The sequence below is a fragment of the Aulostomus chinensis genome, chromosome 11 (genome assembly GCF_037954235.1).
Source record: "Aulostomus chinensis isolate RoL2024-O1b breed Wild chromosome 11, RoL_Achi_v1.0, whole genome shotgun sequence".
NCBI lineage: Eukaryota > Metazoa > Chordata > Actinopteri > Syngnathiformes > Aulostomidae > Aulostomus > Aulostomus chinensis.
In genome coordinates, this window is record NC_141330.1 from 4,337,035 (window position 1) to 4,361,686 (window position 24,652).

Consider the following 24,652-nt stretch of genomic DNA (forward strand, 5'->3'; position numbering starts at 1 on the left):
TATTAGATAGATAGCTAGATAGATATGAGTTTATCAGTTTTTAATTCGTTTTTTATTCTGATCATCTTTTCATTACCAAGACAAAAAAACCCTCGTTATACTGTAGTTCTGTCACCGCTGGTCAAAATTTAGCACAAAACATTGATGGAACAATTATTTCATCTTGTCAGGACACCAGCCGACATCTCTGAGTCCAGTGCGCATGCTCAGACATGGCGCCCGCCGGTCAGAAGCCCCTGAGAAACCTGATAGTCGATCAGAGACGGGAGCCGCCGCCGTCACCGTCAGGAACGTCGTGATCTGCCCCGGATGGCTGCGACAGGTCTACGAGATGTTTTCAAGTGTGTAACACGGTGTGAGCTGACACGAAGCTGAAAACCCGCCGTCTCTGAAAGCGTCCGTCGTAGCTCAGCCCTCACGAGGAGTTGCTAGCTAGCTAACCTCAGCTCTGACCTCTGGATCCTGCAACGCCCACTGTCTGTCACGTTCCCCTACGAAAAACCTGAGGATGTGGGCAATTAACTGAGTAAATCTTCGTGATGGCACGTCATCTTGGTGCAAAACACTTCATTAAAAAATAAAATTACATAAAGGCAGCACAATTTGTAATTTCTGGGTTAGATTTAAGGAACACCGAATTCGAACGTCCCCCCTGCTCACGTCACACCGTACTACCTTTATATTTATATATATATATATATATATATATATATATATATTTAAACATGGTTAGATTTTAGACCAAGAACCGTGTTCAGAAACCTTGGTCAAGTGCAGTCTTCTTCTGTGACTCAACCCGTTTCTTATATTTTAGCCACTGCAGCAATGGAGGATATCGGTCTGTGTCCCAAACCCACCTATGAGCCCTCTGCCTTCAGACCCACAGAAACTTCTGGTCTTCACCACATATCACCAGGTAGGACTGAGCTTGAGCTGTGAGTGATGCTCTTTAAACAGCATTTCAGGTTAGTGAAGTGTGTGTGCGCTGTTCTCCCCAGATTATCTGCAAGTCTCTGGTGCAAACAGCAAGTCTGACGCGGACCACTATGAACCCTGCAGGAAATGGCTGACAACAGCAGAACCTCAGATGAATCCTCACTGTCCGCTGCAGACTCCGTTTGTCCTGGTCCCTGACACCGGTAAGTGATGAAGGTGGCAGTTATTGACAACCTTCATATTTGTCTCTCAAATTGATGTTTGTAACCGTCACTGCTAACCTTTTTATTTTTCTTCTTTTCATCTCATTTTGTGTTCAGGAGCATTCCTTTCTGCACCGGGTAAAAACCGCAACCCTCTCTTGGTTGAAGCGGGAACCAGAAAACAACCCAAAGAAGTTGCGGATTCATCAACTCTTAAACAAAACAAGCAGAAACAGCTGAGGATGGAGGGAAAAGCATATGAAAGCAAACGGAAAAAAGATGGCGAGATTGTGACTAAACAGCCGAGAGCAATGGGGCCGCGATGCACTTCCAGTGCGTGCAAAAGGGCTTCAAACCGGCTGTGCAATGAAATAAAGGAAGAGGCCAGAAAACGGGCGTTTGAAGAGTTCTGGCAGCACATGAACTGGACCCAGAGAAAGCAGTTTGTAGCGGCACAAGTTGATCGTGACCCAGTGGAAAGATCTCGAGCTGCCGGATCCCAGTCAAGAAGATCGGTCTCACTCCGTTATCACTTGATGGTGGACGGCATGAGGAAACAAGTGTGTAAAAACATGTTCCTGTCCACGCTGGGGGTCGGGGAGTGGTCGGTGCTCAGCTGGGCTCAGAAAGAGGAGACAAGATGGAGTCAATCACATGACAACCAGCTGGAACAGAGGCAGCTCGCCCCTCAGGGTCCACAGCGCAACGCTGCGTCTTGTGCAGCCGGTCCCACTGGGGGGGTCGCGCAGGGTAAGTGTTTGTAGCTACGCTAGAACAATTCATCCACCATTTGTCTGTCACTGTTGAAATCTATGTGGTGGTGGTGGTGGTGGTTTTTATAGGCTAGCGCTGAATGTGGGGTGGGCCATCAAACATTTGAATTTTTGTCATAGGAAGAGAAAAGATGGGGATTTTATTCTGAAACAAATATTTTTGTTACCCTTCATTTGACGTAAATGAGGAAGGAAATAAATAAATAAATAACACGGAGACACGGGAAACTATGGAAATGTTGTTTTCATTTCGTGGGACCTTCAAGTGATTGGCCAAGAAAACTGTTAAAATAATGCATCAAGTGAAATAAGCAACATTTTTCAGGGTTCCTGCTCTTTTCTCTGTTTGACATCGTAGTCAGTTGGTAGATGTTTACGTTCCAGTCCTGGCTGATTTGATGACACTCGTGCTCACCGGTGGTTTGGAGTCGAGGTGGCAGTCTGCAGCTGATCATGACTTAACAAAAAGCTATTTATGGCAATGAAAATATGATGGAATGTTTGAAGGTTCAAATTTAGTCACGCTGCTGCTCGGAGAAAGCTAATGATTTCAAAATGTCACCTCAGGCTCTGTAATGACCATCTCTCTCTGTTTATTTATATTTCCATTAAAAGAAAGAATTTGAACCTTTCTTAACGTTCCCTTTGTTAATGACATTATTTCTGCTCTGTTTTTTGTTTTGTTTTTGTTTTTGATTTTGATTTTGCAAAGGCAAATGCAAGCCACCAGATGTAGAGGGGCCAGCCAGAAAGAAATCCAGAGTTGCCAAGCCGCTAACGTGGAAGCAAAATCGACAGAAGCAGCTCAGGATGGAGGGCAAACCGTACATCAGCAAACGGAAGAAAGATGGAGCCACCATCACGAAAGGTCAGAGGACGATGGGACCGAGATGCGCGTCCAGCGCTTGCAAAAGGGCGTCCAGTCGCTTCTGTGCGGAGTTCAGTGAAAATTTGAGAGATGAGCTGTTTACTGGTTTTTGGAAGAGCATGAACTGGCCTCAGAGGAAGCTCTACGTGGCTGGACTTGTTGACTGCGACCCCGTGGAAAGAACCAGAGCACCGTGGACTCAGTCGAGGAGATCTGTGTCGATGCGTTATCACTTGATCGCTGACGGTGACAGAAAACAAGTTTGTAAAAAGATGTTTCTCTCTACTCTGGGGATCGGAGAGTGGTCGGTGCTCAACTGGGCACAACATGCCTCCCAACCAGGCAGTTCAGACGATGAGTGTAAGACGCAAACTCGGAGGAAGTCTCGTAAAGCTTCGGAGCATACGGTCCTGAGGGAGTTCCTCGAAAGTTTACCCAAACTGTCCTCGTGCAGGACGTCCACCTCTAAACTGTGTCTGCAGCCAGTTTTCTCCAACATGTCGGAGGTGTACAGGCACTACTACAACCACTGCTCAGAGAGGAAGACCTCTCCTCTATCGCGGCAGGTGTTCTGTGCTGTTTTTAAAAAGATGGATTTAGGATTGTGCGACCCCAAAAAGGATCACGGTTGTCCTTTTGTTGCAACTGGAAACTTGTTCAGCGATTTTTGGGAGGAATACTGCACGGACAGGGGAGCTTCACAGCCAGAGATGACGGGTGCCCTGTAGAGGTGGACTGAGACTCTTTTCCCGTAAGATTGCAATACGCAGCGTGAGGGGAAACCTGGAGCTGCCTGAAACAACAGGAGCAGTTGTTTCTTTATGTTTGCAGCTCAGCCAGCGCTGGCGCTGCTGTAGAGAAGTGTTTCCCAAACTGAAATGAAATGTCCCACCTCCTGCTGTCTACCTCCACAGATGCTGCTAGCACCAGCACTGGCTTGGCTGGCACAGCTAACATCAGTGCTAGCGCTGTGTGACCAGAATCCCTGGAGCAGATGGTTTGACAGTCATAACTCTGTCTGTTGTACAGCTTCCTCTCGCAGTTGCTGGGTGTTCTGGTGAGATTGTTTAAAAAAAAAAAGAAATCATGAATTGATATTTGAGCAGGTTAGGCAACATACGACCCACCCTCTGCTTCTGACTGCTGCCTCTAAACGTGTGCAGTGAGATGGATCACGGTTTAAGGATACTTGGAGGATTGTGAGAGAATATTTCTGATGTTTTCCGCACAGACACTGACCGAAGCGTGGACTTAGAGGACACTGAACTATCGCCACATGTTAACAGTGTTTGGACTATGAACATATGGACAAATGAAACATACAAACATCTCAGTCCGTTCTGCCACCCGTTGTTCTCATGAAACTGTGCCGTGATGCGGTTGTCTTGAAATCGTGGAACGTTTAAGCACCGAGTTTATTTTGTTTCTTAAAATGGTAATAAGCATTATTTCATTGCTTAAATCATTGTTGACATTCTTGGACAGTCTTACATGATTGCGGCATTGTAGGCCGCTGAAGTCATTCTTTAATTTTATTTCGTAAGCTCGATAAGTATTAATAAACAGAGGCAGCTCTCCCCGTTTTAGAGGCAGAGCAACTCAGATGCTTGGACCGGCTCATTCTCCACGTCCCTCTGCACTCTTTTCAATAAATGAGATTCAGAACACTCCGACTTTCACACTGTTGCTTTTTGTGCACAGAAATAACGGCTCGCACAACAGCTCACAATCTCTATACACTGAGTTGTTTTTTTTTGTTGCTTTTTTTTTTTTTGAAAGTTGAGACACACTAAAAGCTGCAAACGGTCATCGCCCTCCTATTCTTCTCCACACAGTGGCAGGAAGTTGTCCAGATATCCGCAGAGCCTCTGGAAAAGGAGCGAGTGAACAAAGTGGGCTGGGTGGCGGTTACAGAAAGTGCCGGTGGTGGCGGTGGTGATGGAACGGGGCAGCTTCTCTCACAGTTAACTGGGGAGTGTGAGCAGTAGGACTGCAGCTCCACCGCAGAGATTTACAACAGGAATTTTATGGTGCAGTGGTACCAAACTGCTGGGCTGCTTATCTGTGAGCGGAGAGGAGGAAGGTGTCCAGTTGTGACCTGAACGACAGGAGGATGTTGGTTGTGACGGCGTTCGTTTTACTGCGACTGAGCTGGACCTGCCTGGGTGAGTCACCATCAGATGTCGTTTTCTTTTTCTTTTTTAACAAAAACAGAAGCTCAACATTTGGCTGCGATGTAGAAATTCAGAAAAAGTACTCCCATCCATATGTTCAACTCAAAGCATTTTCCAGATCTGTTGGACAGCTGAAGTCCATTTGGTTTAAAGTACAGTTCAACCTTCCAGTCGTATCATCCAAACTATATTTTTGAGACCCCTAATAATTTCCCTCATTGCTTTTGTTTGATCCCCTCCTTCCTCCACCAGGAAGCTTCATTCAAATGTAACACATCCAGTTTTACTTCTTCACAACTTTACGGTCACACACACACACACACACACACACACACACACACACACACCTGCCAAGCCCATTGTCCAACTCCATCACATTCCTCATTACCAAGGAGACAACCTTCGACCTTTATCATGCTCAGCCCACTCCATTTCCTGTTGCTATTCACTTCTCCTGGAAACTTCCTGTTTATGTCGGGCCCGTTTCCTGCTCCCTTTAACGGGCCGTATCAGGAACCACCTTTCATGGCTTGACCTGCATTGTTATGAATAGTTGCTAATGCTCTAAAACAATGAGGGCTTTTATTTATGCTCGTGAGCTGGTAGTATGATAACACTGTAAAAACTCCGTGGTCAATTCAAGTACGGTGGCTTTGTATGTCGTCGGGTTCCCAAAGCCTTTTCTCTTTAGTGAATCAGATTGAAAGTGTAAAGATGCAGACAAGCGACAACCTAAAGGAGGGTCTGCTTGGGGGTATTTTACTGGCACGGCTAAGGTCTACTAAGACGTGGTGGGGGTAGGGGGGGTCACTGCAAAACTGCAAATAAGTACAAAATTGCTATGAAAGGCCATCTTTATCCCATGATGCAACATTTCTCTCCTGGTGGGAGAGGTCTCCTCCATGTTCCCACCCAAGGGGCACGAGGACTTGCAGTGTTTATCCTCGTTTTACTTGTCTTTTTGTGTGTTTGAACTGTCCGTCATCGTCAGTTTTATTGTACTCAAATGAGTCTCAGAAGTCTTGTGTCTCCTTGTACTCCTTGTTTTTGCGGCCGTTGTCGAGCGCTTAGGATCGGCGTGGTGTAAAAAGATGCAACACAGACACGTTTGTCCGGCTGTGTGTTTGTCTTCGAACTCTACCTCCATTCTTTGCACCAATCTGACTTTGTTTCTGCAGCCGTGTCCAGTGATCCGTGGGGTCAGTGTCCCATCAGAAGGAACTGTAAGGACAAGTTTTGGGATGGGTCATGTGACGCAGAGTGTGTGGAACCTGAGTGCCTCCGAGACGGCTTTGACTGCATAAAGGACAGAGCCCCCTGCAAGTAAGACACTCGTCTCCTTAATTGGCACAACCACAAGGCTTAATATCCAGATTGTGTTTTGAATTTGAATACTTTGATTCCTCTTTGTATTGTCACTTATACTACTGATTTATTGTTTCACTATCTTAACATGCAATATTTTAATAAGTACATCCCTCTTCATCATGACTCTCAGTCCAGGCCACGTCCCATACTGTCGCAATCACTACGCCAACTCCCTCTGCGATCAGGGATGTGACAGCGCCCCCTGTGGATGGGACGGCAGCGACTGCTTCCAAGACCAGATCTCCCAGTGGGCTGAAGGCACGCTGGTGCTGCACACCAGCATCCCGATACAAGGTGGCACCTTCACCAACAGCTCCATACTCTGGGCTCTCAGCGTTCTCCTCAAAACGCCGCTGAAAGTGAGAGGCTCGGTTCCCTTCGCCACTACCAAGAAGTTGCTTGACCTGGACACTCAACAGCTCAGCGACCTGCTGGCTCAAGCGTCACCAGCTGACTCAAACGGGTGGGTACTCACCAAACTCCTACTGGCATTGGGATCAAGAGTGAAAAACACTTGAGTGGAAAGTCTGTTTTGCACAGGAGGCCCAACCCAAATTGCTGCACAAAGTTGCAGTAAAAACAATTAAAAAAAACAAACAGAAAAAAAAACAGATCCTAAAACTAAAAAAAGACAACCAATTGGGTCACAGAAAAAAATTGAAATCTGGACTTCTTCCTGGTGTATTTTGCAGAAATACTTCAAGTGGTAAAATCAGGACATGTGAAGAATTTTTCCATGGCTTTTCTCTTGATGTTTTCTTCAAAAGCGATGGTCAGACAGCTCTGCAGCACAAAGCACAATGACAAATCAGTCTAGGTTTTTGGTTCTTAGTTTAGTTCTCAGTTAGTTGAATGCTTTTCTGGTCTGAGTTGTAACAACATCTGCATTGACTGACAACTTTCTAGATGATGACATCGAATAATTTTCGTCTGCTTTCAACATTCAAAGCTTGAGACAAATACCTGCTTTGGAAAATCAACACGGTGCATCAGATTTTGTGAAAAGCTGATTTCCATTCATGTTAAGAATCAGTAAAAGTGGGTCACGCACAGAAACTTTGTTCAAGTTCAATAAGTCAATTAAATTCACTATTTGGGGAGCAGTATGAAAACATGGATTTGTCGACAGAGCAACAAATGTACTGGGAGTTGGTAAGTTTAATGTCCCGTTGGACTGATTGAGACACTCCTACAGCTCCTCCTAATGTCCAGATGAGTCATGACATACCTGCTGTTTCCTACTTATTTCCTTCCCTCTCTAATCCTCTCTCAGCTCCCTCTTTTACCTCCAAGTGGACAACAGGCCATGCTCCCGTCTGCCTCACGCCTGTTTCCGTCATGCCACCGAAGCAGCCAGCTTCCTCCGGGCTGTAATGTTTCTGAAGCCTGGCGTCTACACCGCCCACCCAGAGCTGAAGAACGTCATCACCGTTAGAGGTGTCCAAGAGGAAATAGGAAGTAGAGACGAGGAGGAAATGGTGACAAAGTACATTAAAGGTAGCCTCGCATGTCCTGCCCCCCCTTCCCCCCCCCCACACACATACACACATACACCCAGCTGTGAATTTCATCCAAGCATAACCGTGTGGAACCCTCTCCATCTCCAGGGTGTAGTTGAATTTGTAAGGGCTGGAGGTTTGTCTCAGTTGCTCTAACAGAATTATGTTGTTGTATTTGCTGATTAATCACGTTTGATGTCTGTTCAATACAGAACTCAAATGCTCTGGTCAGGGCCATTTTACAGCTCGTTCCCGTCATCTGGAAACTCAAATTCTCACATCTGAATGAATGATAAAATTCTTGAAAATCTGTCACGGAACGACATTGTCAGTATTTTTTTGTATTGATGTGTTTAAAACATTAAACTCTTTTATTCTAATAATTAAAAAAAAGCCTTTTCTGTTCTTTGTTTTTTTAGAGCCGACCCCTGTGTGGCTGTGGGCGGTGGTCGCTATAGCAGTGGGCCTGCTGCTGGCCTTGGCCCTGGTGGTGTTCCTGGTGGTGAGGAGGGTGAGGCTGCAGCGGGCGGAGAGGGAGAGCAGCGGCAGGGTGAGACACAGGTCTACGGTCACAGACAGTGAAAATGGCAAACCCACAGCTTGGACGCGTCACACGGCCCAACAAGAACAAAGAGTCCGATCCAGCAAGGAGAAAGACAAGATCAGCTTGAGGAAAAAGAAGAAGGCGAAGGAAGCAGAGAAAAAGAGAAGGAGGGAGCCGCTAGGGGAGGACGCCATTAGGATGCGGTGAGAGGATGTTTGGTCGTCTGTGGCAATGACATCACATCGACAAGTACCAGCGGTCATCCTGTATTGTTCTCACTAAGTCAGAGTGTCACTTCTTCTTGGCAGTCCTGAAAACCTCTTTTTCTCCACTTGGCTTAATTATTTCAGTTATTTATCAATTACAGTTAAGTTGCTGATTCTAACTCATGAAATCCAGAGTATTATTACCTTTTTTTTTTTTTCTTTAAAGAGCTAAACCGTTAAATTGTTTTGGGATCAATGGTTGCAGAACAGAGAAGCCAAACATTACCACCACAAGCAAATTTCTATTTAAGTGAACAATTGCGTCCGTGGCAACACTGTACCGTTTAGAAAGAGAGAGATTCATGGATACTGAAATATGGTGACAAATACCTGCTGAGCCCTAACAACACACCACAACTTTCGTGCTAACGGGATCAAGCAGGTTCAAGGTTTTGAAGAAGTACAATACTCCATGAAATGTCACTACAGAAGAACAATCAAATATTAAAAACAACAACAACACGTAATCAGCAGGTTCTCTACAACTGTTGATTAATGCAAGGAAATGGCAGATGTAAAAGAGGTCGGTCTTGTAAAATCTCATTTTTGGGAAGTAGCTACGAACTATTCTATACATGCAGTTTTGAAGTGCCGGTGGCCGTCGACTGTACACTGATGGCTGGTTGCCTGTAACTACCTGAAGGCCATACCAAGATGGCTGCCAGTTAACAAGACTTGCCTAGAAGGTTGTTGGCTGTGTTCATTTGTTCAGGTTGGGGTGGTAGAAGTAGAAGAGGGCATCCGTATGAAGGACAACTAAAGAAAGAAACCCAGACGGACAACAGACACAGCACAAACAGTACTCAAAATACACTAGGAATGAAGTATAAAAACTTTTAATACTGTGTGCCAGAGAGCAAAAACTTCAACCTATCGCTTAACACACAGTGTAAAGATGAGTGTTTTTGTTTCAGACCTCTCAAAAGGGACCAGGATATTGGAAGTGACACGGATTTTACCCAGAGTTCAATGGAGGACGTAAGTGTGCGATGCATCGGGCGCCAGGAGGACTCCACCATCTGTGACCACAGGAGCCAGGAGCAGAAGCACTACCGCGCTGGAGGCTCGCAGCCCTGCAGGCCTGTCCAATGTAAAGAACCTCCATGTTTTCCTCTCTCACTAATTCCTCGCTCCCAAAAATGTATTACCGTTTTTCGTTACTGTACTTGAACATCAACACAGAATGCATGGTGAAATCATGACCATCAGTGTGTTTGTATGAATAAGACTCACCTTATTTCTCTTCTAGATGCATTTTGTCTGTAATAATACGATGACTCCCTCAAGTCTTCCACTGACCTTCATTAATTCTTCTCCTTCAGCTCCCTCTAGAGGATGGGAGAGGAACGCCATGCCTCCTCCTCTGCTTAGTCCTCCACAACAGGTTTGTTTCTCTGTGGGTTTTTTTTACTACTTCTTTTCTTTTATCCATGTTTATTGAGAAGAGATAAGATATGACTGCTGGGCTTTTTTTTCCATTTATTTTGTTCTGCTTTTATTCTCTTTTTTTTTCTTTCTTTTTTTTCCGAATGAGTTTTTTTCTGTTTTCGTGGGGTGTGTCGGTGCCTGACTTAAATGTGTGTTGTTTTTGTTGAGATTTTGTATTCATTTTGACTCGGTTGTGTTGGCAGTCAGCAGAGTGGTGTGGCCCAGATGGATCTGTGGTACTGATCCGTGCGGTGCGTAGCGGCTTGGACCGGGTTGTCCTGGAGCTGCTGAGAGCAGGAGTACCAGTCAACAACACTGATCATACTGGTAACGCTGCCCTGTCACAGATACTAGTAGTTTGGTATGTGGGTCGACCTCAGGTTGATTGCAGTAATTCTTCACCTAAGTGGGTAGAATTCGTTCCCTGGGGAGCACGAATGGTGTTACACTGGAATGTGGACCAAAGACTGAACTCTCTGCAGCTGTGTCACTAGCTCAGTGAGACTTAGCGGGGCCGTAGCGTGCAGTATCTGGATGTCATGCCTTGTTTGATATGTAGAAGACATGAGCAAGCCATTCACTCTGAGATCTGTTCACTGAGGGGTTGAGTAACTCATGTAACTTACCCCCGTCTCTCTCACGTCCTCTTTTTTGTGTCCCTCTCTCCCATCCTGTCCTCCTCTACCCATGGCTTCCCTCTCTTCCTTCCTCTCCTTCTCCAGCTCCCCTGCTGCCCTCCTCTGACTCAGAACAAAGTTAAAGTGCTTTAGTGTTCGTGTCGAGAGGCATTAACTTCGTTCCTCATCTCCATCTTTCCGCATCTCATCTTTTATGGCCCATGTCTCCGTTATCTCACTTTGGCTGAAGCGGTTCATCCCTCCATCCTCCCTCTCTTCACCATCTGGGCTTGACTCTGTTGTGTAATGGTTGTTCATTGGCTGACTTACTCCCTCCCCCTCTGCCCCCCCTCACCTCCCCTCCACTCTGAACACACACTGTCTCTCTCAGGGAGATCAGCCCTGCACTGGGCATGCTCAGTTAACCACCTCTCCCTAACAAGGACTCTCATTCGCTACGGGGCAGCAGTGGACCTGCAAGACAACAAGGTAGGCGCTTGCTTTTCTTAAGCTGCTCAACTCTTTGCTTTCTTGATCTAAATTTAGGGATTTTTAGAGACAGTTTGACCCTTTCTGGTGTGTTATTATGGCATTAGATAATTGGAGCTTTTTAAAAACACCTAATTGCTTTATTGATCAGGGTAGCTATCCTCACAGAAGTGAGTGTTGTGGACTATTTCTCCACCAGGGTGAGACACCACTTTTCCTCTCCGCCCTCTATGGTTGCTATGACACCGCCAGACTTCTCCTCCTCCACGGTGCCAACCTCGAGCTTCATGACCGCAGAGGACGCCGTCCGATCGACGTGGCCAGAGAGGGCATGCATCATCAGGTCCTGGAACTCCTGCTGGCTCACCAAATCCAGAGAGGACCTGTCCCTGTAGACTCCACCAACGACATGCTGTGGGAGGAGCGAACTCTGATGTACTCGCCATGGGTCGCAGCACAAGGCCTACCTGGAAGAAGCGCTTCCTTCTCTGGGATCATAGGGCATCGAAATGTGACCCCACCACAACAGAGGTAAGGAGTCAGACATGCCACACTCCAAAAAAACAACCAAGACAACAAACACGCAGGCTACCAAAGCCAAAGAGCCAACAACTACATGGATCTATTTTATCTCCAGTTGCTTAGAATATTGTTAAATGCCTTCCTGTGCAGAATAGAGTAAATGGTATTACATGTGTTACATTGTGACGTGACGACATTCTGTCTTGGCAGTGATTGGTCGATGGACAGAGTACAATACCCCTCCCCTCAGAACTGGCGACCACAGCTCAACCAATCAGCAACAGCGCTGGTCCCTCCAAGAATCATGGGCCGCTCCCCTCGACCAATTAGCACATTACAGGAGGTTACCTCAGAGGACGAGGATCGGGAAAGACATCAGGAAGTTCCCAGGGCTGTGACACCTCACTTCCTGTCACCCCAGCCTGCCCCTAGGCAGCGCTCCTTTTCCTGTACCCAGAATGCTTTGCAGCGTCGTTCCAGCGCCCACCAGCCAGAGCCAAATTATGTAATCGTGACAGAGAGAACAGCCAGTGAGCACATAGAAAGAGTGGTTGTTTCACCTCCCACAGAACCCGCAGCCCAATCAAGTCGCCCGCCAGTTATAAACAGCGACAGCCACAGCAGAGCAGAACAAGCACCAGTGAGTTCCTCACATTCAGAGCAGAAATCCAGAGGTGAGAGGTCAAACACCACCGCCGACTCCACGCAGACGGCCTTGTAGAGAGAAACTTCAGCTTCCAGCAGAGTCCGATGTTACAGCGCTTCTCATGGGCTGTGAGACGCCGAGTTTTACTTTGCCGTTCTTTTATTAATTCAGAAAGCGCTGGAGAAGAGCCAAAGCGGGAGGCGCTCACCCGGGACTTACCTTTGGCACCTTAAAGAAAGCCTTCACCCAGAAATGAAAGTTTTGTACTCATCCCTTATGATGATGCATTGCAGTAACTTCCAAAACAACTGAAGGAAATGGTGACCAAATTTAAAATATAAAAAACAACAACAACACAATAGAAACCATGAAATGCCTCAGTACTGCTTGACCACAGCGATCCGAATGTCCGGAATTCTCAACATACCAGGATGTTTCACAGATCTCACTCATGCCACGGTTTTGTAGCCTAACTGAAAACATGGCGTCCTGGCGGGGCGCTCCAGTGACCAGCGGGCCTCCAAACCTGGTGTGTGTGTGTGTGTGTTCTTGTACTTACTACATATTGAGGACTAGAATACGTATTTGATTAACAGAGTGAGGACATTTTTGGAACGTGAGGACATTTTAGCTGGTCCTCACGTCTTCAAAGGGCCGTTTGAGGGTCAAGACTGGGTTTTAGGGTCGAGGTTAGAATCAGGTTCTGGTTAGGCTTAGGGTCCAGGTTAGGGTCAGGCAGTCAGTTGAGATGGTTGTGTTTAGAGGGAGGGCCTAGGGAGTGTATTACGTCAATGAAAGTCCTCACAAAGATAAAAGCACAAGGATATGTGTGTTTTTACATTTGGTCTCCATTCACTTCAGTTGTTTGAGAGTAAAATTGCTGAAAAACTGCAGATGTGTTTAATGGACTAAAAAACAAACAAACTTTGGCCGACCCTCACCCATCAGCACAAGGGTGAGTAAGAAATGACTCAAGTTTCAGGTTTGGGTGAACTGTTAGGTGTCACTTCCTGTCAAATGAATATACAGAAGCACTTCCTGTTTTATAGCCTAGCCTAAATTATTATGTTGTGTCTTGTGTTTAAAAGGAGGGGGATATTGTTTGTAACGTTGTTTGTTGCGTTGCACAGTTACACAAGGAACTGAATGTTTGTTTGAGTCTGTTTCCACTCAACAGGTGAGCAGGAAAATATGATTTTAATAAAGCTACACGTAAAACCTCACCCATGTTGTCAGAGTCCTCACATGTACGTGTGACGAAGCAGCTTTTCTTGCATATGAGCTTAACTTCCGTTTTTCTGTTTGTTTGTTGTTGTTATTGTTGTTGTTTCCAGGGCGATCAGGTTTTAGGATGAACTGCGGTCACAGGTAAAATACTTTTATTCTTTCTTTCTTTTAAAATCCGATTATGTTTGAAATCTTAAGAGCCGTTTTGTTGTTGTTTTTTAAAGCATAAAACAATGAAATATTATCTGTTTGCAAAATTTCAGTTTGCTGACAGCTTTAACTTCGCCATTTGTCTTATTTGCCTTTTGTTGAAATTCCCTCAACATCCAGGAGGCTTCGCATGTTTTCTGGTGGTCGACCGGTTTCTCGTGGGAAAGCTGGGAAGTGGCGCTGCATTTACAACTTTACTACCTGCTAAATCTCATACATCCCAGCGAGGAAGGGACTGAGAGGAGACTCCGTCCCCGGTACAGACATGTTAATTACCGGCCGTTAACAGCTCTGCAGTTTGACCACCTTTTCTTTGTTTCTTTTTATATTTTTTAAACCAACAGATGCTGCGGGAGAACCGCTCCGACACCGTAAGACGTGGCCAGGAAACGTCACTGGCACGTCGGGGTAGAGGTGAAACCTGATGCGTCTGCATGGCCCCTCCTGATAATTTATTTCAAATCTGAACTCCTCTGCTTACAATTTGAACACTTAAAGTGATTTAAAGTAGTTGTTGTTGTTTTTTTTAAATCTTTTCCCGGCTAATTTGCACGTGAATGTTCAGGCTGACAGGAGGATTAAACCCTTTTGTGTGAGCGGCGTGAAACCTGCGTGGTGCCTTTTTCTGATCTTCAGGGGCGCGAGAGCACGCTCCACGCATGCCACGTGCCAGAAAACAATTAACGAACGCATGCCTGGTTGGTTTCTGCTTCTTTTTTAATTATTATTATTTACAAATAGAATAAATAAAAGGCGCCAGTGTTGTTCATAGCTGGCGCCGTGGAATGGCCGTGGAGGCTGCAGCAGCATGTGGTGTGTCCATAACATCTACAATATCTACAAATAGATAAATTACACAAAGACAACATATTGCACTGGGATTGTTCACGTAGACTGGATGTTACTCAGCATGTTAAAGTCATCAAAAGTCCAGCTCTGGAGCCTGTGATCGGGGCCAGGGTCTCCACAGAGACTGGCTGGCAGGTCGGCTCTGGGGCTCCTTGCTCACTGCGCTCGCTATTGCCCGGGTCTGCTGGGGGGTGTTCGGGGAGCAGCTGGCTGCAAATGCAGGCGTGTGTAGTCTGTATTTCGACCGCTGTATCAGCAGCCGGAGCATGGAACTGGAGGACTCTGGGAGGGTCAGGGGGCTGGTGGAGCCTCCAGTTCTCCTGTGGACCCCGGCAGAAGCAGAGAAGCGAGCGGCAAACGTTGCGTCCACAGCTTCTCCGAGCCGCAGACGCTTCCCCTCAGGTCCCAAGAACTCTGCTGCTCTCTGCATGCAGGTGGAAAAGCCGCCTTGGAAGGAGAGTTTCTGACCTCCTGCGCTCGGGTCTTTGGCAGAGTTCTGCAGGAAGACGACCGTGCGCTCGAGTATCTCTGCCTTCTCCACCCTGCGCTGACGTGTTTCCATCTTAAACAGATAGAAACAGTTCAAAAAGACCTGCCACGTACAAAAGGAAAAGTCTTCTAGGATGATGATCATCCATAATCTTCTTACCTCTGGCAGCAGCAGAGTCTTCAGGCTCTCCAGGCTGCGGTTCATCCGCTCTCTACGACGCCTCTCGACCTGAGGTTTGAGCATCTGCAGAGAGAGAGAGAGAGATGAACTCGTTACGGGTCCACAAGACCTCAGACCCCGGCCTGTAGTTAAACAGGTATGTGGGGGACCAAGCCTGGAGCTGAGGGACGGCACACCTACCTTCCTCTGGGCTTTTGCGTCGTCCTGAAGCAATTTCATGATTCTCGTCCTGGAGCTCGAGGTGTCAGTAGAAGCTGAATGCGTCCGCTCGAACTTCAGCTCGGGCTTTAAACTGTAGGAGGGCGTGGCGTCAGGCGCCTCCCACCACCCCGCAGTGAGACTTCCACCGGCCTCTGAACACCGACATGTGGCTCTTGTTGTCAAACCATACAAATGAGACACAGCAGCACGGCATTTTCCTTCAGTCCGTTGGAAGACGATCACGGTTCTAGAAGGAGTGAGTGACTGAAGAACCAAAGTAAATTTAGACAACTTTCAAAACCCCATCAAAGTTGGTAATAAATAACTTGGTGATCCAGGCTTAAGACAGAAACCCCCTCAGCAAAGCAGCTGAGAAGGCTGTAGAGATGTTCTCCATGAAGGAACCTGCATCGGGTTCTTCTGAGTTTGCAAAGGGAACGTTAACTGATGACGATCAGGCTGGACTTGGAAAACAACAACAACAAAAGCCCCTCCCCGGGATCTTGAGGCATAGTCCCGAAACAGTACAGGCCCCTAGTTCCTCTTCACGTTCTCGTTTATTTTCTGTCCCATTTCAGGTTCCCCTTGTCGTCCTGCTCATTCAGGTTCAACCAGGAACCAGGAACGTTAACTAGAACGCTCATGTTCTGCCTCTAATTGTTCCCTTAATGTTGAATGTTTAACACATTTGGACTCGTGGGGTAAATGGGCCACCCCCCACCCCCACCCCCACCCCTCACTCTAATCCGATGCCACGCGCGGACCCCCCACCCCCACCGAACCCCGAGCGGGGGCGGCACGCGCCTGCCAGAGGTGTCACCGGCTCACGCGGCGCGTGTTTTACATTTGTGAGGTGAAACCGTCAAACATCCGCCCGCACAGCGTGAAGCTCCAGACAAACGACCGCGGGTGACTTCTCACACGAGACCTGGAGCTGAGGTCACAACTGGATCAGGACCAGCGAGGGGAACAAAAAAAAACAACCCACGCTGGATAAGAAAAACACACTTCATTAAATCTTGTGGGTCACAGAGGACCAGAAGGGCTGAATACACAGCGACTCCACACCTCTGGACGCTTTCAGTAAGTTCTCTTGAATTCTCCTCCAGATGATCAGCTGATGGTCACGTGATCACTATCGAATCTGCACCAGAGGGAACGGTTGCGTCTCCTCTGCCCGTAAACATGCAGATGTTCAACAAAACAAAGTCAAAAAGTGGAAAAAAGTACGAAATGGATTCAGATATTCTTATTTAACCTGAATGTGTTTCTAGATGTACATTAAATAGGCAAAAAAGGCGAGTTTGCATGGTGCGTAAATGCGTATTTTACGCATGAGTGACGAGTTTCCAGGCTACCCAAACGCGTGGGAACCCAAACGCCACCTCCCCTCCCGGCAATCTGCTGGTTTACGAAGTATCGAATCTGACAGCTAACGAAGTGTGATGGCTGCCTGACTGGAAGTTTCCCATGAGAGAGGCTCGACGAAACTTCTCCCACGTCGGTCGGTGTCATCACCGGAGTTGCACATTAACATGTGTAACAAACCTGGATCAAGCAACCCTCGCCGAGACCGTAACATCTCATTCTATACCATCCACACTAGAACAGAAGGTTCATCTCTGTCTTTGAGTCATGACACCAGAGGACACAGACGAGAAATCACAACTTTTACATGCCTCGTTTACTGAATTTTAAAGCATCTTTTATTTCATATGAATGTAAAAATTCCTTGGTTTGGGTTTTATTCTGCAAAAATCTGCATAGTGCTTTTATTTTTTAAAGTTGCCATGTCATATGACCCAGGCTCAAATCTTAGTACCAGACCAGAAGTAAAGGAATCAATCGCCTCTTGTGTATTTTATGAATATTGTTGCATAATTCAGTTTACCCAGCCACCCCCAGCCAAATGTCTCTCAGCTGATGAAGCCTTCAGTGTTGAGGCACATTTACAGGACAGCTGCATTTCACCTTTGAATCAACGTGCGAGCTCAACATAAACATGTTCTCATTTCATTTGGTCATTTCTACAATTCTATCTGTATTTGTATGTATTGGTTATTACATTCAATTATGGCTCACTGATTTTTGCAGCTTCTACTTATTTTGCACTTTTGACCTCAGTTGAGGTGACAACGCAGCTTTAGTGATGGTTTTAATTTCAAGGCGGGAAAACTTGGTACTTAAAATTTTTTTTTTCAAAACGTTCTCTGTCGCCGGGTGTTCCCGTGGGAGCTGTTTCTCACGGGAAAGGGGGAAAATGGCGCTGCATTTAGAACTTTGGCATCTGCTAAATCTCACACATCTCTAGAGAGGAGCTCCAAATGTAAGTGAACACACTTTGGGCCACAGTTGTGTTTTTTTTTTTTTATCTCCCAGATTTACATGACGAAAGCCTTTCTTCCACAGCATTGACAACCTTCTTACTAGCAGCACAGACTGATGAAACTGATTGGATGTCAGTCAGATAGTTAATCTACTATGAATATGATGTGTGTGTGTGTGTGTGTGTGTGTTCAGGCTATGTATTGTTTTACATTTGTATTATAAAATGCTGAGTATGTCATGATATTGTATATTGTTCATTCACAATGTTATGGTAAGAAATCTAGTTTAATTTACTATTAAAAAAAAGAGTGAAAATCAAGACAGTCGTGAAATCTGAAGACATCTTGAGACACACACGTTTCCAGGACATATTCAGACCATCAAGGCAACTTCACATTAGTGTCTTCAAACAGGTGGAAAGACAACTCAAGACAAGATGACAACTGCGACTGTAACTCGTGTCCTCAGAATGAAATGATACAACAGTGCCATGCATTTTTGTTGAATTCAAAGTATAAAGTGAAAGCTAACTTGGCTTAGGGACTTTTTGACCAAGCTAGCTTAAACTTGATAAACTATGACAATATTCAGTTTCCCTGAATGAATTAAAATGTTGTGAAAGGGAAAGCGTTCTACAACCCACTTCAGCGACAAAACGAAAACATATAGCAGAGGATGGTTTCGATCCATCGACCTCTGGGTTATGGGCCCAGCACGCTTCCGCTGCGCCACTCTGCTGTGCTGTACGTAGGTGAAGTTTTCTCTATAAGTAGTATACACCGTGACGTTGCAAGGTCTGTTTATTTTGTTCATAAGTATTTCTCACGCTGAAAACGTTGTCAAATTAGTAACCAGCACTATATGGAAAAAAAATGAGACGTTAAAAACGTAGGTTTTTGCTTTTCTTCACCCAAATTCCTTTAGTTTCCCACGTCTGAGGACATTGATGTTCAACGATGAGCCGTGTGACCCGGATGTTGACCGGACCTTTCTGACAGGGACACGAGTTTTTTGTTTTTATTAAAAAAAAATAAGATTCTTGGTTTTTTTCTGTCATTTCTACGGCTCGTTCAGATACGAATGGGGTTATGGAAGAAAGAACCTGTCCCGGAATGTCGACTTGTGCACCGACCAGCACCAACGGTGCACGCTCACAGTGTAGATGAAACCCCGGAGTCCCATAGTGTAGGCTATCACCCCCGGAGTTTATTTTCTAAATGTATTTATGTAGTGTAGTTGTCATCTTCCTTATTCCTCACTTCCCCTCAGTTCCAATGGCATCTGTCTTTGGATGTTTCTACTATGTTGACAGTGACATAGAACTCTCGTGCTCTGCCTCCAGTTGTTCCCTTAATGTTGGATGTTGCACACATTTGAACTCGAAGGCTAAATGCCCCCTCCCCCACACGCACGCTCTAGTCCGAGGCCACGTGCGACCCCCCCCCCTCCGAACGAACCCCGAGCGGGGGCGGCACGCGCCTGCCAGAGGTGTCACCGGCTCACGCGGCGCATGTTTTACATTTGTGAGGTGAAACCGTCAAACATCCGCCGGCACAGCGTGAAGCTCCAGACAAACGACCGCGGGTGACTTCTCACACGAGACCTGGAGCTGAGGTCACAACTGGATCAGGACCAGCGAGGGGAACAAAAAAAAACAACCCACGCCGGATAAGAAAAACACACTTCATTAAATCTTGTGGGTCACAGAGGACCAGAAGGGCTGAATACACAGCGACTCCACACCTCTGGACGCTTTCAGTAAGTTCTCTTGAATTCTACTCCAGATGATCAGCTGATGGTCACGTGATCACTATCGAATCTGCACCAGAGGGAACGGTTGCGTCTCCTCTGCCCGTAAACATGCAGATGTTCAACAAAACAAAGTCAAAAAGTGGAAAAAAAAAGTACGAAATGGATTCAGATATTCTTATTTAACCTGAATGTGTTTCTAGATGTACATTAAATCGGCAAAAAAGGCGAGTTTGCATGGTGCGTAAATGCGTATTTTACGCATGAGTGACGAGTTTCCAGGCTACCCAAACGCGTGGGAACCCAAACGCCACCTCGCCTCCCGGCAATCTGCTGGTTTACGAAGTATCGAATCTGACAGCTAACGAAGTGTGATGGCTGCCTGACTGGAAGTTTCCCATGAGAGAGGCTCGACGAAACTTCTCCCACGTCGGTCGGTGTCATCACCGGAGTTGCACATTAACATGTGTAACAAACCTGGATCAAGCAACCCTCGCCGGCGTTTGGATCAGTCAGAAGGCGATCAACTGCGTATTTTCGAGCAGCATATTTACATTTTATGACGGGCGGGGAAGCTGCGTTGAACAGTTGAGGTGCTTTGGCTTCCTTTGTTTACACGAGTTAGAACACACCTTCTCATCTCATGGATTTTTAAAAAAAATTATTTTCACGACTGTTTACATCGTAGATTCTCACTGAAGACATCAAAACCATGGTATGGAATTATGTTGTCAACATTTTTTTTTTAAATAACTCAAAAACATGTGTTATATTTTAGCTTCTTCAAAATGGCCGCCCGCTGCCTTGACTCCTGCTCTGCTCGCTCTTGGCGTTCTCTCCGTGAGCTTCGCGAGGTCGTCACCTGAAACGGTTCTCCAACAGTCTCGAAGGAGTTCCCAGAGACGCTGAGCGCTTGTTGGCCCTCTGGCCTTCACTCTGCGGTCCTTCTCATCCCAAACCATCTGGATTGGGTTCAGGTCAGGTGAATGTGGAGGCCAGGTCATGTGGTGCAGCCCTCCATCACGCTCCCACTTGGTCAAATTGTCCTCACGCATCCATTTTGAATAAATTCCCAGCAGTGACTCCAGCAAAGTCCTCCCCCCACACCCCCCCCCCTTCAATGAGGTATGGGTTTTAACAGGTAATAAAGGGTGAATGAAACCTTCCTCTGTTCTCCCCCACGATGAGATGGAGCTGGATGGCACTCTCCCACTATCACACCTCATCGAACCACGTGTCTGCGTGTGGCGTAAAAAAAAAAAAACCTCATCACCTCATTCATTGTCATTCCGCTGGAGAGAGGTGTGTGTGTGGGGGGGGGGGGGGTGCGACCCTCGGTTTTAACGCCACGTGCTGTCCCTCAGACTTTGATGAGGACGCCCCCCCCCCCCCCCCCCCCCGGGGCGACGAGTCTGGGCGGTAAATGAGCTGAACCCTTTCATCTCCTGCAGCACGCGACCAGTTTACACGCGCCAGATGAACGCAACCGGTGACTTTTAAGCACGTGTGCGCGTGTGTGAGGGAATGTGGTTCCCACTGTCTGAGGGTCCTCTACTCACCGGTTCACCTTCAATGATAAGAAGCTGATAACAATAAGAATCTTCATTAACTGATATTTCCTTCTTTTAATATTTGTTTTAATGACCTAAAAGTATTCTGGACGTTCTGGACCCTTTTGGTCCTCAAGAGTCCTGCTGGGCTCCGCTTTCGTGGCTCACTAATCAGTTTAACACATCCACGTGAGAACTGCCGCAGGAGCTGAAACGCGCAAACGGGCGCCTTTTTAAAACCTGCAGGGTGGAGCTTCTGCATTGCATTCAACAGGTACCCGCAAATGTGCGTGCGGTGGCGCATTTCTGTCCTCCAGCGGCCTGAGGAGGCGGCGTTAGCATGTAAGTGGAGTGTGTGTGTGTGTGGGAACCTGAAGTTCCGCGGGCCTCCACACACACACTCCTTTTAATGATGTACGAAGTCCAACAGATAATAAAAGTGCAAATGGAGCTGCGCTCTTCTGTTCCCACGAGAAAGGAGGAAAGAAAAAAAGCCGACTCCTTTCCGTCTGCTCACGAAGAGAGTAAAAATATGAGATGCAGTAAAGGACAACAAACCCACGGTTCAGCTGAAGATGGGAGTTCAAAATAGTAAATAAATAGGCTTAACTATTCACATTTAGTTGTTTTTTTAATTTGCTTTTTATTCACAAAACCGCTTACAGTAAACACTGATGACGTCATCTCGAACCTACTCTGGCTATCTGTCGGTCCGGGTTTTTTTTTCTTTTTTTTCTTTTCAAGAATCAGAAACTTTCTTGTCACTACACAAAAGATTCTGATTCCGTTGAAGAAAAAAAAACAAAAAACAAAAAAACCGGACTGACAGAAACCCACAGTGAAAGTTCGAGATGACGTCATCAATATCGCTCGTTGAACCGTTTTTTTTCGAATAAGAAACAATTTTTTTTTTAATTTAAAAATGAAATTTAAAAAAAAAAATCACCTGAGCCTGAGACCGACCGAGCATTCAGGTTTAACAACCCTCGCTTTCCCAGAGACGAGCATCGCTGACAGGTGACGGACAAATGCCCCCATCAACGCACCTTCAAAGAGGTGTGTGTGTGTGTGTGTGTTGGGGGGGGGGGGTTATGGCACGTTTTGTTTCCTGTGAAGCGACACGCGCGGAAGACAAGTGTGTCCTGGGGTGGGGGGGGGGTGGCGTGTGGGTGACAGAATGAATACTAATTATATTGAAAACAAATGCAGACGCGGATCCCGGAGGTTCTACTTCACCCCTCGAGGCCAAGAGGCGGAGGGTTTTGTTTGAAAGTTAAATTGGGAGGGGGGGGCGGTGTCATGCACGTAAACTAGATCCTGAAAGTTACTTCTACTAGTTACTAAAATTCCAGAATTTTCGGCCAAGTAGAGAATTTAGGAGGGGTTAACAGCACGGCACCATTTCAATCCGGTCTTTTCAAGAGCAGAGGAGCAGTTTATGCCGAAACTGAAAAGTGAAATGTTTGAAACAGTCATTTGTTTTCCTCCGCGCAGGCTGCTGGAGGCCATGTTATACTTTTTCCTTGTGAGGCGTTGGAACTGAGTGAGTGAGAAGTGGCTTCCCTTGATGTCTTTTGAACCGCTGCTGAGACCTCACACCTGCAGGATGTCGCTCTGCGGGAGGCTCACACCTCCAGCTCCTAAAGAGCTCTGGAAGCCATCGCACAGAATCCAGCTTCGTTTTTAAGAGGAAGAAGAAGAAAAAGAAATCTTTTCACGCCACACTTACACGTTTTTATGAATTTGTTTTATTTGTTTTAATTAAAAAAAAGAATACTGCTCACCATAGGGAGACATCCAGAATAAATTAAGTGTGCAAAATATACAAAATATATAATTAAAGACAATACAAGTTAGGCTGTTCCACAAAGCCAGGAACTGGTGGAAGTCAGGGGCCGCGTCCGACCCTGGAGCCCCTCACGCCTGGATCCTCCCTCTTGAGTCAAGCAAGCGGAGGGGGACGCGGGGGAGGAGGGCGCGGACTCTTCCGTCACCGTGATACTCACCTCTACCCTCGCTCGCGCGCTTGCCGCTCAACGAACTCACCGGGAAGTGACGTGACCGGACCCCCCCACCCACACTGCACATGTACAAATGACTTGACGGTATTTACAGGTTCTTGACTGACTGTTGTCAGAATAAAACAAAAAAGGGGGGTTTGTGCAAGGCGATTTTTTTTCTTTCTTTCGTTCAGGAATCATATCGAATGAGTTGTGACTGAGTTCAGTTCTCAGAGTACGGGATCAAGGCCACGGCCTCCACAAAGTCACGCTGTCCGTGCAGCGCTGAGACGGGCTCTGTTTGCCGGCCTCAAGCTGGTTTTGTCTCTGGGGGATCCCTGGAGGACTCTGCTGGACCAGGAGCTGGTAGTGATGAGGAGAACTGTCCCCAGCAGAGGCACGTCTTTGCAATCTGGAATGGGATTTTTCTCTAAGCATCTGAAGAATGAGCTTTTTGTGAGGCAGAGAGCTGGGGGCTCCAGTTCTCCCCCGGACGCCCGAGGAGTCAGGCTCTGGACGGGAAATGCGATTTGTAAAAGATGCATCGAGAGCTGCTCCAGGCCACAGACCCTTCCCCTCAGGACCCAGGAAGCGAGCTGCTCTCTGCAGGCAGGAGGAGAACCCGTCCTGGAAGGAGTGTTTCTGGCCTCCAGCCCCTCTGTTCTCTTCTTTGACAGTGTTCTGCAGGAAGAGAACCGTGCGCTCCAATATCTCAGTTTTCTCTACTCTGCGCGGAGTCCCACCCTGCATGGAAACATCAGTGAGGTTACTCTCAGCTCTCCTTGGGGTGACGAACACACTGTACATCACATTTTATTTATCCACTTCACACTAAACGGTAGGCAAATGTTGCAGAAGTCCCTGGAATGACTTCATCGTTCAGGATTCGTGTGCAAGACGTGTTCGTCGGAACCGTGACACGCGAGATTCAGCGTGAAACTGAAAGATGGAGAATAAATTACCAGCTGCTGTGGCTCCTGAAGCAACAGGGTCCTTAAATGCTCCAGACTGCGGTTCATCCTCTCCCTCCGACGCTTCTCCACTTGGGATTTTATGATCTAGAGAGAGGAACAAGATAAAAAAAAAAGACATAAATGTGAGCTACAACAATTAAATCCACCCAGATAAAGGTTTTGGTACATTCACGTAGTTTGGCAGCTTTTATTTTTAAATCAGTAACTCCAATAACAGTGTAATTTAACAAACTAATCAGCTTAAATGTAGCAGTAAAGGAAGTGTTTGCTAGGTCGGCCTACCTTTCTGTCGTTCGGTGCATCCTCAGTTTCTTGCATCACTTTCATAGTTGGTGCTTCTTTGTCGTCCGTCCGTGTGCGGGTTCAAAGTTTTTGAAAAGGTTCCTTCTCACCGCAGCTCCACCCGGAATGAATGACACTGCTCGTGCGGGCTGCAACCTTTAAACCCCCCCCCCCCCCCCCCACCATGTCACCTCAGCCAGATAAGCCCCGCCCCCTTCCTAGTCCTGAGTCCACTCTTTTTTTGTTCTTGTTTTTGCACTGTGTTTATATGACACACTA

General features: G+C 46.6%; 4 protein-coding genes, 1 long non-coding RNA gene and 1 other non-coding gene across 6 annotated transcripts; 3 read left to right on the top strand and 3 right to left on the bottom strand.

Annotated features, from left to right (window-relative positions):
* Nucleotides 1–202: 202 nt before the first annotated feature.
* Nucleotides 203–4,578, top strand: LOC147252898 (uncharacterized). Its single transcript, XM_086218650.1, has 5 exons — nt 203–341; nt 815–916; nt 999–1,139; nt 1,257–1,889; nt 2,625–4,578. Exons 1-5 carry the CDS (start codon nt 203–205, stop codon nt 3,506–3,508), a joined length of 1,899 nt encoding a protein of 632 aa, XP_086074776.1. The 3' UTR covers nt 3,509–4,578.
* Nucleotides 4,579–4,716: 138 nt separating this feature from the next.
* notchl (notch receptor, like) lies at nt 4,717–14,671 on the top strand. The gene is made up of 13 exons (XM_086217815.1): nt 4,717–4,945; nt 6,133–6,277; nt 6,453–6,785; nt 7,596–7,819; nt 8,241–8,568; nt 9,546–9,721; nt 9,954–10,015; nt 10,263–10,386; nt 11,068–11,165; nt 11,365–11,696; nt 11,898–13,701; nt 13,891–14,027; nt 14,115–14,671. The coding sequence occupies exons 1-11, from the start codon at nt 4,894–4,896 to the stop codon at nt 12,406–12,408; spliced, it is 2,385 nt and encodes a 794-aa protein (XP_086073941.1). The 5' UTR covers nt 4,717–4,893; the 3' UTR covers nt 12,409–13,701; nt 13,891–14,027; nt 14,115–14,671.
* On the bottom strand, nt 14,475–15,600 carry LOC147252900 (uncharacterized). The gene is made up of 3 exons (XM_086217816.1): nt 15,470–15,600; nt 15,269–15,352; nt 14,475–15,181 (listed from the first exon to the last, which is right to left on the bottom strand). Exons 1-3 carry the CDS (start codon nt 15,506–15,508, stop codon nt 14,693–14,695), a joined length of 612 nt encoding a protein of 203 aa, XP_086073942.1. The 5' UTR covers nt 15,509–15,600; the 3' UTR covers nt 14,475–14,692.
* Nucleotides 15,601–18,484: 2,884 nt separating this feature from the next.
* Nucleotides 18,485–18,556, bottom strand: trnam-cau (transfer RNA methionine (anticodon CAU)). Its single transcript has one exon. It is a non-coding gene; the product is annotated as a tRNA-Met (tRNA).
* A 718-nt stretch (nt 18,557–19,274) lies between these two features.
* Nucleotides 19,275–24,596, top strand: LOC147252902 (uncharacterized). Its single transcript, XR_015118500.1, has 3 exons — nt 19,275–19,576; nt 20,346–20,544; nt 22,612–24,596. It is a non-coding gene; the product is annotated as an uncharacterized LOC147252902 (long non-coding RNA).
* Nucleotides 22,852–24,509, bottom strand: LOC147252903 (transcription factor HES-2-like). Its single transcript, XM_086217820.1, has 3 exons — nt 24,374–24,509; nt 24,080–24,175; nt 22,852–23,861 (listed from the first exon to the last, which is right to left on the bottom strand). The coding sequence occupies exons 1-3, from the start codon at nt 24,416–24,418 to the stop codon at nt 23,361–23,363; spliced, it is 642 nt and encodes a 213-aa protein (XP_086073946.1). The 5' UTR covers nt 24,419–24,509; the 3' UTR covers nt 22,852–23,360.
* Nucleotides 24,597–24,652: the final 56 nt, after the last annotated feature.

Coding starts and splice junctions, on each gene's coding strand:
- LOC147252898 (XM_086218650.1), top strand. CDS start 203: ATGCTCAGACATGGCGCCCGCCGGTCAGAAGCCCCTGAGAAACCTGAT. Junction 917..998: donor TCTTCACCACATATCACCAG/GTAGGACTGAGC, acceptor TGTTCTCCCCAG/ATTATCTGCAAGTCTCTGGT. Junction 1,890..2,624: donor CACTGGGGGGGTCGCGCAGG/GTAAGTGTTTGT, acceptor GATTTTGCAAAG/GCAAATGCAAGCCACCAGAT.
- notchl (XM_086217815.1), top strand. CDS start 4,894: ATGTTGGTTGTGACGGCGTTCGTTTTACTGCGACTGAGCTGGACCTGC. Junction 6,278..6,452: donor AAGGACAGAGCCCCCTGCAA/GTAAGACACTCG, acceptor CATGACTCTCAG/TCCAGGCCACGTCCCATACT. Junction 7,820..8,240: donor GGTGACAAAGTACATTAAAG/GTAGCCTCGCAT, acceptor TTGTTTTTTTAG/AGCCGACCCCTGTGTGGCTG.
- LOC147252900 (XM_086217816.1), bottom strand. CDS start 15,508: ATGAAATTGCTTCAGGACGACGCAAAAGCCCAGAGGAAG. Junction 15,353..15,469: donor ACGCAAAAGCCCAGAGGAAG/GTAGGTGTGCCG, acceptor CTCTCTCTGCAG/ATGCTCAAACCTCAGGTCGA. Junction 15,182..15,268: donor AGACTCTGCTGCTGCCAGAG/GTAAGAAGATTA, acceptor TATCTGTTTAAG/ATGGAAACACGTCAGCGCAG.
- LOC147252903 (XM_086217820.1), bottom strand. CDS start 24,418: ATGAAAGTGATGCAAGAAACTGAGGATGCACCGAACGACAGAAAG. Junction 24,176..24,373: donor ATGCACCGAACGACAGAAAG/GTAGGCCGACCT, acceptor TCCTCTCTCTAG/ATCATAAAATCCCAAGTGGA. Junction 23,862..24,079: donor TTCAGGAGCCACAGCAGCTG/GTAATTTATTCT, acceptor GTTTCCATGCAG/GGTGGGACTCCGCGCAGAGT.